The sequence below is a fragment of the Manacus vitellinus genome, unplaced genomic scaffold (genome assembly GCF_001715985.3).
Source record: "Manacus vitellinus isolate BGI_N305 unplaced genomic scaffold, ASM171598v3 scaffold_2_pilon, whole genome shotgun sequence".
NCBI lineage: Eukaryota > Metazoa > Chordata > Aves > Passeriformes > Pipridae > Manacus > Manacus vitellinus.
In genome coordinates this window covers 16810141-16822534 of record NW_021940208.1, presented here as the reverse complement: position 1 = coordinate 16822534, position 12394 = coordinate 16810141, and the positions used below count along the sequence as shown (strand labels likewise).

Below are 12394 nucleotides of genomic sequence, written 5' to 3'. Positions count from 1 at the left end.
GCTATAAGGTTTCCCCACAGCCTTGTCCTCTTCAGGATGAACAAACCCAGCTCTCTCAGCCTGTCTTTATAGGAAAGGTGCTTCAGCCTTCTGATCATCTTTGTAGCCTCCTCTGGACTGACTCTAACAGATCCACATCATTTTATGTTGGACACCCTAGAGCTGGATGCAGCACTCCAGATGGGGTCTTATGAGAGTGGAGTCAAAAGGCAGAATTACCTCCCTCGAGGTGCCTTGATGACACTAAGGATTTTAAGGCTGCTGTAATAGCTAAAAGAGTAACTTGCTGTCCAATGCATCCTACTAATTGATAGTCCTGGACTATGTCATTCATTATTGTATTGATTTTTAACATCATTGCAGCTTGTCTATTTATTACAACCACAAGCATTCTGTCAGATGGTATCTAGGAAATCATATCTCCTACTCCAGAAGAGAGAAAAGAGAGCAGCCAAGAAAGCTTCTTCTCTGGTTATATGTCCTGAGGGACCACTGGCAATGTCCTTGTATGACTCCTGTGGGAGCAGGAGATGAAGACTACTGTACTAAAATTTATGGCTTTGAGACTGGACATTAAAAAGAAAGACTACTATGATCAAGGAAAATGCCTTTCCACCCTTTTCCTACTACAAGAAGGGAATTCACCTGAGGTTTTTTCACTCATTCCTACACTGGTCTGGAGTGCCTGTCCCTCTCCCAGGGAATGCCAGCCTCTGACCTCATCCCTGAGCCTGGAGAGGCAAGATCTAGGCTTTGCCACTTTCTTTGTGTTTCTTAGAAACACAGGCCCTGTGCCTGCCTCTGTGAGCACCAAAACCTTCCCTCCATCCCAGCAGCTCTCAGAATATGGGACCACAGATCAAAGAGAGTGGAGCAGTGCCTCATGTCAATGGTCATGTTTAGCAGATTGGAAGAGTGGTGAATGAGTCAGGAAGGAAACTGTCTGCTCTCTTTATTTCCTCTGAAAAAAATTCTTATACTCACAGATAAAACAATGTGTTATTTTTGTATCCGAGATGGATGAATGGATGGTGGAATCAAAGGACTGTCTTTAAATAATCACAGATTGTGTTTAGTTTGGAAGCAGGAGTTACTGGGCTGTCTGAGTAGAAGAGGAACCATGTTTGTGAGCATGTCAGAGCAAGCTTTCCTCTTGCTCCTGGCTGAGGAACCAAAGAGGCAGCAAATATGCAAGGACAGAACAGAAACAGCAAATGGCTGCCAGAGCACCCAGCAGATGGAGGACACTGTATACCTAAAAGCCTGGGGACACATGCTGCTTAGCACATGGGGGACACAGGCTCTTGGGCAGCTTTCTTTTGGGGGTCATCTGCTTACAGAGTGGAGGACTTGCCATGGAAGCCTTGCCCTGCTTCTCCTAAGGACGGCCCTCACACTCCCTGTCAGCAGGAGCCAGGGATACAGCTAGTTGCAGAGATGCTTCATCCTGAAGTGGATGGGCTGAAAAAGGAAGGAGCATCCTTTACACTCATGCTTGCTGAAATATGAATGTATAACAAGCAAATGAATACAGCAATGTGTCCTGTCTTAAAGGTGGTGTTTGATAACTTAATGTGAACCCTGCTGTTGAAAAGGAAAGTATCACACTTACTAAGTATTCACTGGACTATTCTGACACTATGAAAATGGTGTGTTGCCTTTTAAATAACTTTCATTTAATTAAGTTTTTAATAATAACTTTGTCTATCATTTATCTATCTGTCTATCTATCTATCTGTTTCTCTATCCATTCATCTATCTACCTACCTACCTACCTCCCTACCTACCTAACCTCTCTGACTTTGTATATCAAAAAGTTGTTGTGCCTTTGGGTCACTGAAGTCATCAGGAACTTCTCCATGAAGTTTAACTGGAATTCCCTCTGCTATTAAGTGAAGTTCAGCCTGATTTATGTCTTATGTCTGCAAGAGTAAAGGCGAACACTTAGACTCACGTTACCTCAGAAGTCCACCAAAGTGGGGTGTAAAGGAGTCCTGGCATTCTCTAGTTCAATCTCAGTTTAAACTAGAGTTATCACCAACAGTACATCCAGTCAGTGATTGCTTTATCTGGCTAGGTTATGACTACCTCCAAGGATGGAAATTCCTCAGCAACTCTGAGAACCCATCTCACTGTTGCACTGCTGCGATCATGGGATCACATGGATTAAACAGGGTAGGTCCCATTAGGGTAGGGGTCAGGGATGTTTTGGGTGCAGCAGAGTAGTGTTGTTGCCCCAGGCATTATTTTTCCCCCAATTGACACCTAAACCACAGCTTAATGTTTAGGTGTTTAGAACTGAAATCCTAATGAGCAAGTCCGTGCCAACCAAAGGCTTGAGCTTGTAGCTGGAGGGATTGGCACATTAATCCAGGCTCTCATCCTGGCATATTTGCACAGTTCTGGTGGCTTCTGTTACTACTGAGAGAGAGAAGTGCTGCTGGTGGCACTTCTTCACTCGCCCCTCCTGACCCCTCTGCAGCACTGCAGAGACATGGTATAGTGTGGGAGGGCTTTTAGAGGGGCTCTGGGGCGGGAAGGGGGCTGCTGCTTGTGGCAATGTGTCAGGCAGATGGGACAGAGCTTCACACGAGGGAAAGTCTTTGTCTGACAAGGTGGCTGTTGAGTAAATATTTGGCAGGGAGGTGTAAGGGGAAGCCAGAAATCTTGGGCTGGTAGGCAGAGAGAGGGATTTAGTCCTACCTATAGGCTCTCCAAACTCTGCTAATCCTAAGACATCTTCTGAGTGTTTCTGTCTGTTCTGCCTCAAATCAAACCTTTTCCTACCCACATGAGAGCTCTAACTTCAAGGCTTTTAGCAAGACTAGGAATCTGGCGCTTGATAACCCAGCCCAACCTCGTCTTGGGAAATGCTTTCTAGTTTTCTATGTTTGCTTGAACATTTCAAAGACAGCACCTTTGTGTCTCTTTTTTAACTCCTGGGCAGCATACTGTAGTGGTTAAAGGGTTACTGTCTTCCACCCCAGGACTGGCAGCACCATCATGCCTCAAGTGTTCTGTTTTCTGTGTCCTGCCATATGGAGCAGTGGCAAAAAATGAACTTCAGCCCCTCCAGGTTTTGCTGAATAAATGTCAGAAATTATTATTCATCATCTGCACGTGTGCTGCTCAGAAGCAAGAGGAGAGTATCCATATGTAAAAGGAAATGTTGATGCCAGAGAACAAGCAAACTGCATTAGGCTGTATTATTTATGCCATCACTATGTTCCATGTCTAAATCAAGTACTTACACAAATGCTTGTGAAAAAATAGCACTCTTGGAGAATAGATACTTTATATCTTCATTTGTAGTTGCAGTTGTATTTTTCCTCAATGAGCTTTATTCTCACAGCTCCAGAATGGACATACCAGAGCAATCTTAGATATGGGACGTGAATACAAATCTGATTATCACCTTTAGGGAGGGAAGACATTATGCTAATTAGGCAATATGCTCATATGCTCTGAACAAAGCTCTCTAGTCTTGCCTAAAACCAGGCAACACATCCCTCTGGATTACCGCATAAACCCACCAGTGAGACATCAATCATCCCTTTTTCATGTGTCTGGAGTAACACCAAGCTGCTGGGCTCTGAAAGTATGCAAAAGCAGTTGACAAAACTACTGTGAAATCATGTTCAGAATTAGTCCTCCTCATCCTCTCATTTCCCCTGTCTAGAGGGTGTTTCAAAATAAGTGGCAGAATATGAGGGTTCTTCTTGCATTTGCTACCAATCAGATGGAAAACATATTGTGGGAAGTGTGGGATTTTGACTTGATCACAGAATTTACAAAACAGATTGTTCTGAAACTATTTTACACATCCCTAAATAGCAGTCTGAAGTGAGTTTTATTTTGGCTTTTTTTAAGATCTGTCAGTGGGCTCTAATACTCTCCAGATTTGTAATGTTCATGTTTTCTTGCTGCTCTGTTTTCAGTCATTGTTGGTTTTGTTTTTCCCTTTCTGCGCTTAATTTGTTCCCTGGTTTGGAGAGCTCTCCCTGCCTGCTGGGTTCTGTGGGGTGCTGTTGGGAAAGGAGAGGGCCTCCTGTCCCCTCAAGGAGCCTGGCCCTGTGTTGCTGGTGTGACCAGCAGGAGACCTGAGGGCACAGAGACCACTGGGGAACCAGTGAGTTGAAGGGAGCACTGGGCCATACGCCCTAGGTTTCTGACCTGTGGGAATGGGGCCCCTGTGCCATGCTTTGTATGAGCGATCTTCCAGGTGCCAGATAAGATCTATCCAGGCCATGGGAAGAAGAGCTCATGGACTCCTGCTGGCAGCATCATGAGCCTCCAAAGGAACCCCCAGCTTTACCCCAGTGAGTGTTTTGCTGAGGGCTGGTGGGTTTCCAGCACAGCTGGGAAGGAGGTGTGGGCTGCAGGGCTCAGCCATCAGCAGGGAAGAGCTCTGAGCAGTGCTCAAGGAAAGGCATCATGTCCTGGACAGCAAACCACAAGCAGCAGCACTGCAGTATGCCCTGGGTCACACTTGGATTCACTGGTGCCTGCACAAGCCCTCCCTGGAGTTTCTCCTGTGTATTATCAGCAGCTCTCACACCACAGCACTGCCCCTGGGAAAGGGCCAGCAGAGCCATCCCCTCTGTGCAGCCCTGTCCTCTCCTGAGACTGCAGGAGACCTTTTTTCTTGGCTCTGTGATCCAGTCCAAACAGAGATTAATGCCCCATTGAAAAGCAGCTGGTCCTTCCTGGTATTTTATTTTAATGGTAAAAAAACATAAAGTGCCCTTGCTTTGCAGGTCGTTTTCTAAAATGTTTGCTGCTTGATTTTCCCAGGCATATCAGAGAGGTCAAACCTGGAGCTGATAACCCTGACCTGTACCTGTGTGGCTGCGACACTGTTCTGGCTCCTGTTGACCCTCTTCATTCGCAAGCTGAAGAGGGTAAGAACAGATTGGGATCTCCTGGTGACACCTGCCTCTCCTTGACAGCTCTTTGCTCATACTAGAAAATCTTTCCCAGGCCAATGGAATTTCTGAGTTTACCAAAAAAACAAATTCCATTTCACTTACTGCAGCACCACCACTTTCACAGCACCAAGCCTGCCAGAGTTCAAGAAGCATTTTGACAATGCTCTCAGGCTCATGGTGTGACTCTTAGGGTTGTCCTGTGCAAGTCCAGGAGTTGGACTTTGATGATCCTAGTGGGTCCCTTCAAACTCAAAATATTCTCTGATTCTGTAATACCACTCACCTTTGCTCCTGGTGCAATCACCAGGCTGCTTGTGGTTGCTGGGGAACCGTGACTTGCAAGGCTGAGTATGAGTAAGCCAGGAAGCAAAGTCTGGGTGAGGACAAGGCTCTGAGGGTCACAAGAATCTGTGTGTCTGACTCCCACCAAAGGCATCCCTCCCATTCCCTTATAAGAGCTGTGGGAGTTTGGCATCTTAATGTCTTTGAAGATCTGACTGAGTGGGAATGACAGATCTTCATAGATACTGCTGGGGTCTGGTTTGCACAGTGTCAGGTATAATTATATCACTTCTGAAGTGATATTTTACTGAAGCAGTTTTGATGGTGCAGCCTCTAGAGAGATGATCCTCTATCAGTGTGATAAAGTTAACTGCCCCTGGATCTGACCCTCCTTCTTTTCCAAGGCTGACTGTGATGGCTTAAAGCCCTTTTTGCTGACAGCATCACACCTGCTTCGTGTGATGTGGGCAGGTTAAACCACAGCATCTTTCATAAGCAGAAAATACAACTCCTCAGTAGCTCAGAAAGATCTCAGGGTAACTTGCAGGAGAAGATGGGTTTGAGGGAACGGCAGTATTGGGGCGACGGGGTGCACTGCAAGATATGAGATGAGAAATGGCTGCATGCCCCCCTCTCCCCACTCCTCCACTGTGGCTCTGAACACTCCCAGCCCAAGAGGTATCACAGCATGACACCACAGGAGTCAGCTCACAGCTGCCACAGTGGAGCATATCCCACGTAGCTGCGTGATGATTGCTAAAGGTTGGTGCAGCCTGATGGACCTCTGAACCAGGGTGGCATGGCAGCAGTCACTCTGCCTGTATTCTTACTGCCACAAACTTCAGTAAGGAGAGACGCATGGGAGTTTGCGAAGAAAGAAAAGCAGAAATCGGCTGAAGCTGTGGAGAAACTTCATAGCTGTAAGCAAAATTACAAGGCAAGGGGGACTAGTACTAAATGCTCACCAGTAATGATGAAGCAATTTGTAACATAACTGCAAACTCCTGGAAAAATTTGAGTTTTAAATGTAGCAAAGGGTTGCAGATTATTTTTTTTTTTTTATGAAACCAAAACTTTTTAGATTGTTAAAAGATAATAAAAATAATCATCATTGCTGTAGAGCAAGGAACTTTAACTAGATGACATATGAAGGCTCCTTTCCAGATGAGCCTTTCCAGTTAGTGTTGGTCTATGTTTATGGTCTTCTCTGTTTTTCTCTTATAAACCCTTACTCTCAAGGATTTATGTCTGGAATTAGCTTTAAGCTAAACTTTATATAGAAATTATGTTGCTGCAACAGAAAAGAAATACATCCTCTCTGAGAGCATTTTCTTGAAGCCTGTCTGTTATGCATACAGAGAAAGACAATATCCTCAACAATTCCTCATCATTGAAAATGTTACTTCAAGTCTCTAGTTGTGCCAAAAAGTTGGTATTTGGTGCATCTGAAGGAAGAATTGCAGGAAGCTATCTGAACTTTTCCACTCTGCTATTGCTTTTTCTGGGATGAATCCACTTAAAAGCTCTTCTATGTGACTGCTAGGAGCAATCTGGTACACACATCTCTATCTAGAAACACCCTTTTTGAAGCATCACACAGGTTTCTGTTTCTTCCCATATCCCACTTATCCATGTCCTGCTCAGTGTTAGTGGATGGTTTGGATCCAAGCTTTATGCCTCTTCAGTTTTTCCAAGAATCACTACAATCTTTCTTGGGACTACTTTGGTATGGTGAAAAGCAACTAAACGAGCAACTATTAGTTACTGTCATTTTAGTCCAGTTGTGCTTGTAATCAAGGCATGCACAGCTAGTAATATCCTTCTCAAAAATGCCTGGAAATGCAGGTATCAGGGACATTTTTCCAATCAGTAGAGGAAGAAAGCTGAAAGTCACAGAAGACAATTAAAGCAAATTAAAAAAAAAAAACAATATATGGATATATCTGTATGTTTGTGCCTGCACCTGTGTGCTACTTCCACAAGTTTAGGAAAAGCAACATGTTGAAGTTTAGTTGAGGAGATTTCCAATAAATTCCAACTAATAGGCAGCAAATTATGGCAAACCTTTTCAATCGAAATATAAGTACTCCTGTGTCAAGAAAAGTCCAGTGAATTAAAATGGCAATCTAGATGCTCTTTGAAGGACAATATATTTCAAAATGGATGAACTGCAGAAAACTTTGAGATCAGATTCATCTTTCCTTACATTTCTCATGTGAAATGGATAATCCATTTGCTCAGTAGAAACTGCACTGGCGATTTCTTTTGAAATGGTATGTTTTAAATTATGTCTTTGAGTCTGGCTGTTTATAAATTCCTTCAAGCTCTAATAATTTGCATAAATTTTTCAGCAATGATACCAAAGAAATAAAAAAATTGTGAAGAAAATTTGTAAGCAGTTTCTGAAGTATAATATCTAGTCTCCTGATGACTAGTCTTGCACAACTTCTAACCACATATGACCTGTCTTTGCCGGGTGTATGGAAAAAATAAACACTGGCAGTTGAACACCATCTGTTGCATGTGGCCACTTCTTGCTTTGCACAATCATGAAGAAAAGTTATTTTTATCTGCAATGTTTAGTCACTTGATGAAAACATTTCTTTAGAATGTGCAGAGGGCCCTGTGTCATAACACCATATGTTAATACAGATCCACATGGATTTCATTGAAAAAACTGGTATGTCACACAGGAGGAAAGCTAGAGGAAGGAGTTTCTTCTATACAAAAAGTCTTGCAATATGTAGAATAACCAAATCAGCTTAACCAAACCATCTATTTTGCTGTGAAACACACAACCCTGTGAACAGAATGAACTTGGAGCCCTTGATCTAAACAAGAATATGCTGACAGATACCCTTATACTCTATTTAATTTTGCAATATTTGTTTTCTAGCCTTATTCCTCTGAAATGAAGACCAACCATTACCTGTCAATCATAATGGATCCTGACGAAGTTCCCTTAGATGAGCAATGTGAACGCCTGCCTTACGATGCCAGCAAGTGGGAAATTGCAAGGGAAAGACTTAAGCTAGGTAATATTGGCATACTTCACGTTGAGTTTGAGGTGATTGAGTAAGATTATCTGTAACCACAGATAAAGAGGAGCTGGGTGTGTTCTAGACACGCAGCACAACATACTGCCAGGTTCGGTGTGATCTGTTCCATACTGAGGGCCACCGGTCTGTGAATGAACTTCAGCATTTAGGACTGACTGACTGTGTCTACCTGATTTTTCACATATATATTTTGTCTCCAGGTAGGAGAATTAAACGGAGTCACAGAATCTTTTATGTTAGAAAAGACCTTTAAGATGAAGTACAATCATTAACTCGGCACTGCCAAATCAATGACTAAACCATGTCCCTCATTGCAACATCTACACATCTTTTAAATACCTCCAGGGATGATAAGTCCACCACTTCCCTTGGCAGTCTATTCCAATGCCTGACCACCCTTTTAGTGAAGAAATGTTTCCTAATGTCCAACCTGCCCATGCACAACTTGAGGCCATTTCCTCTGGTCACTGAAGGTGCATTTGATCCCCTTGCCCAAATTATTGATAAAGATATTGAACAGGGCTGGCCCCAGTATCAAGCCCTGGGGAACACCACTAGTGACTGACCACCATCTGAAATGTAACTCCTTTCACCACTATGCTCTGGCCCCAGCAATCCAGACAGATTTTTACCCAGTGAATAGTCTACCTGTTCATGCCATGGGAAGCCAGTTTCTCCAGGAGAATGCTGTGGGAGACAGTGACAAAGACTTTACTAAGACCCAGGTAGACAACACCCACAGTCTTTCCCTCATCCACTGAGTTGGCCACCTGGCCATAGAAGGAGAATACAGACAAGAATGCTGCATTCTGTATTTTTCAGACTGATTTACTTAAAACATGACAAAAACAAGGCAACCAAAGGATTCCAAAACAGACTGCCAACTTGGATGCTTCTCTCTCTAGACTCCAGGAATCTGACCTTTGGCATTTACTGTAATTTTGGTGATTCGCTGTGTTAATAGTGAAGGCTCTAGAGGGGAAGCTGTATGAGGAGTGGCTGAGATCACTTGATCTGTTCAGCCTGGAGGAGATTGAGGGGTGACTTCATTGCAGTCTACAACTTCCTCATGAGGGGAAGAGGAGGGGCAGGCACTGATCTCTTCTCTGTGGTGACCAGTGACAGAATCTGAGGGAATGGCCTGAAATTGTGTCAAGGGAGGTTTAGGCTGGGTATTAGAAAAAGGTTCTTCACCCAGAGGGTGGCTGGGCACTGGAACAGGCTCCTCAGTGAAGTGGTCACAGCACCAAACCTGAAAGAGTTCAAGAGGTATTTGAACAATGCACATTGTGTGATTCTTGGGGTAGTCCTGTGCAGGGCCAGGTTCATCCACAAGAATGTTTTTTGTGGGTCCCTTTCAATTCAGGATATTCTATGATTCTATGATTTTCTTCCCTCGTAACCTGGTTACATATTCATTTGGAAAAAAGCCAGTGCAGGAATGGGTCCTCATAATTCATCCTGCGCCCCTCCCTGTTTCTCCCTTTCCTCCTCTCCAGCACAATCTCCTTGTTTTCCCTCCATGCTGCAGTTTTTATAAACATTCTTGTGAGCGCACCATAAAGTGTAGGAATGTGGTGACACATAAATCCACGCATAAATGAATAAATATCCTTGGAAACTTTAAACCTACAACTAGCTCACCTATCCCAGTGAAAGGCATGGGCTTGGGAGCATTCCTTATTTTTTTAGCCTAGAGTGGGGCTGATGAGGAGGAAAGGTAAGTAGGGACCATATTTTGAAGCTGAGGATTCCCTCTAGAAACCACACAGATTTTAACAAAAAGGTCAACATTAAAATATCAATTATAAACTCAGCCTCGTTGTTATACTGCTGTTTGTTCTTTCAGGCATGCATTACATTTGTCCTGCAGCAAGATCTAGAAAATCCTTGTATTTTAGTTAGGAGCTGTAACAAATTCCTTCTGCCTTCTGGGTATCAGGGACAGAGGGTGATTAACACATGCGTATAATTAGGATCACACTTAATTTGCCTGCCAGAAGACACAAGCTGACCAGATGTGGATAAGTACAGCTGAAATATACTGCTTGCAATTTATTATTGTCATACACAATTCTGGGAATGCTGAAACCTTGTGCTGGAGTGTCTTCAATCTTTAGACAGTTTTCTTACAACGATGGACCAAGAGCCTGATGTGCAAACAATGTGACCACTGGGAAAGAAACAAGCAGAAATGGAATGTAAACACCAAGGAAAACCCCATGTCTTGCAGGGTTGGTGTTCAGAGTCCAGAGATGAGGAATGACGACCAGAGAATGAGTTAAAAGTGGAAAAACTGGTATAAACAAACAAAGAATGCTGACAGTGAATGAGAACCAGATTTGGAGAAGTTGTGTGTGTGCTGTATGCTAGATTAGCTCAGTGCAAGTCTTGCTTACATGACAGTTGGCTCAGTCTTTGAGTAACCTTGGCAGTCTCTGAGGATTAGTGTCTCACAAACACAAAATGTGCTTCTAAGGTTTTTAAAAAATATTTTTACTTAGAAATGCAACCCCTTTCAGCATCATGTTTTTCTTTCCCACCTACTTGTCCTCCAGGACACATATTTATTATAACTTTCGCAAATAAGTTTCTCCTTTCAACCCACATCTCCTCTGCTGTGTGTTCCTCCAACACACGTACACGCAGCCCAGGGCTGTGATGCAATGCTTATATAACAGTACTCCCCCTTCATCTGTAAGAGGTGCAGAAGTTATAGGAAATTTCATACGGGCATCACTGAAGTCAGGGTAATTAACATTCAGTATAGATTACCTTCACTGAGAGCAAAATGTCATCTTTTCATTAGGGGAAAAAATGTTGGTGCTATAAATCATTGACACTGTGGTTGGTGATAACGTTGCAGTCCAGCACAAGCATTAGGTGAGCTATTGTGCACTTTCCACCTCACTCTTGGGCTTGACCTTCCTAATCTATGAGAGGTCACACACTGCTGATGTTGTGATGCAGGACCCCCAGGGAGTTTTGCCTCATGGCTGCAGTGCAACATCAAACACGCTGATGGTGGATGGCTTCCTGAGCTCCACTCCCTCCTGTGCAATGCAAGCCCACAGCGCTGGCACTGAGCACAGAGCTTTCCACTCTCCTTCACATGAGAACTGTCCTGTGTAGCAGAATGGAAAATATGAAGCCACATATGGGGAAAACGCAGATCACTCAAACTGTGGCAAACAACCTGAGAAAGGAACACACCTTTGAGCCTATGCCTTCCCACAGACATGGAGTTCGGTGTCTGCAAGTACTTTTTGCTGATGCCCCAGTCCAGCAACTCACATGCTTGAAGGACCTTGCTAAAACGGGACTGAAATGGAAACTTCCTGATCCAAAACTCCTTGACTGAGGGGTATGTTCACTTTAATGAGTTCTGAGTGGCCCATTAAATCCAAATCAAGTGTGGAAAACTTAAGTAGAGCATTTCGCTTCATTGGTCTGGATCTAAATACTGCAACATTTCATACCTGAGCATTACCCCAAATATATCCAGTGTAGCTGCTTGAAGGCTGTGAGAAGTTGACTACTCAGATGCTTGGGCAACTTAATATTCCCCTGTTTAATTGCTCTGTTCAATAATTTTGTAGCTACTTTTTGTGACAACAAAAGGAACTTTTGCAAGAACAACCATAGCCACAATCTACATTCTAAACTGTGGAGTTTTGAGCTACACCCTGAAAAGTTAAAGCAGCCCTATTCTGCACTACCATTGAGCACTGTACAAACAATAGCAGAGCAACAAAGACAAGTGTTATTACAGTTTCCCATTAAATCCCGCTGCTGTTTGGAGAAGGAAGTGCTGTTTCCAGTGCTCATTCTCCTTTATAAAAGGTTAGCAGCTTTGTGTAGCTTTACAAGCTGGTATGTTTTCCAAGTGGTGACTAAGTGGGTTATCTCGATGTGGGAAGTGATTCAACAGTGATGGAAACAGATTAAAGCTATGGATTAAACAAAGGTATGATGGGTTTTATAGGACTTGAAACTGCAAGTTCATCTTGTAGAAACCATGACAGCCAAAACATTAAGGACTAAGAGCATTAATTCACTAAGAAAACTGAGACTTTAGTCTTAATGATGCTTTCCCTATACATCTGCTGAATGAAAAATCTACAG

General features: G+C 43.3%; 1 protein-coding gene across 1 annotated transcript in view; it reads left to right on the top strand.

The window, feature by feature from the left end:
* FLT1 (fms related tyrosine kinase 1) overlaps positions 1-12394 on the top strand; it is a 111312-nt gene that overhangs the window by 78544 nt on the left and 20374 nt on the right. Inside the window, exons 16-17 of the mRNA XM_008924619.3 lie at positions 4795-4901; positions 8107-8245. Of these exons, the coding sequence (XP_008922867.2) occupies positions 4795-4901; positions 8107-8245 (246 nt within the window). The remainder of the gene's footprint in view (positions 1-4794; positions 4902-8106; positions 8246-12394) is intronic.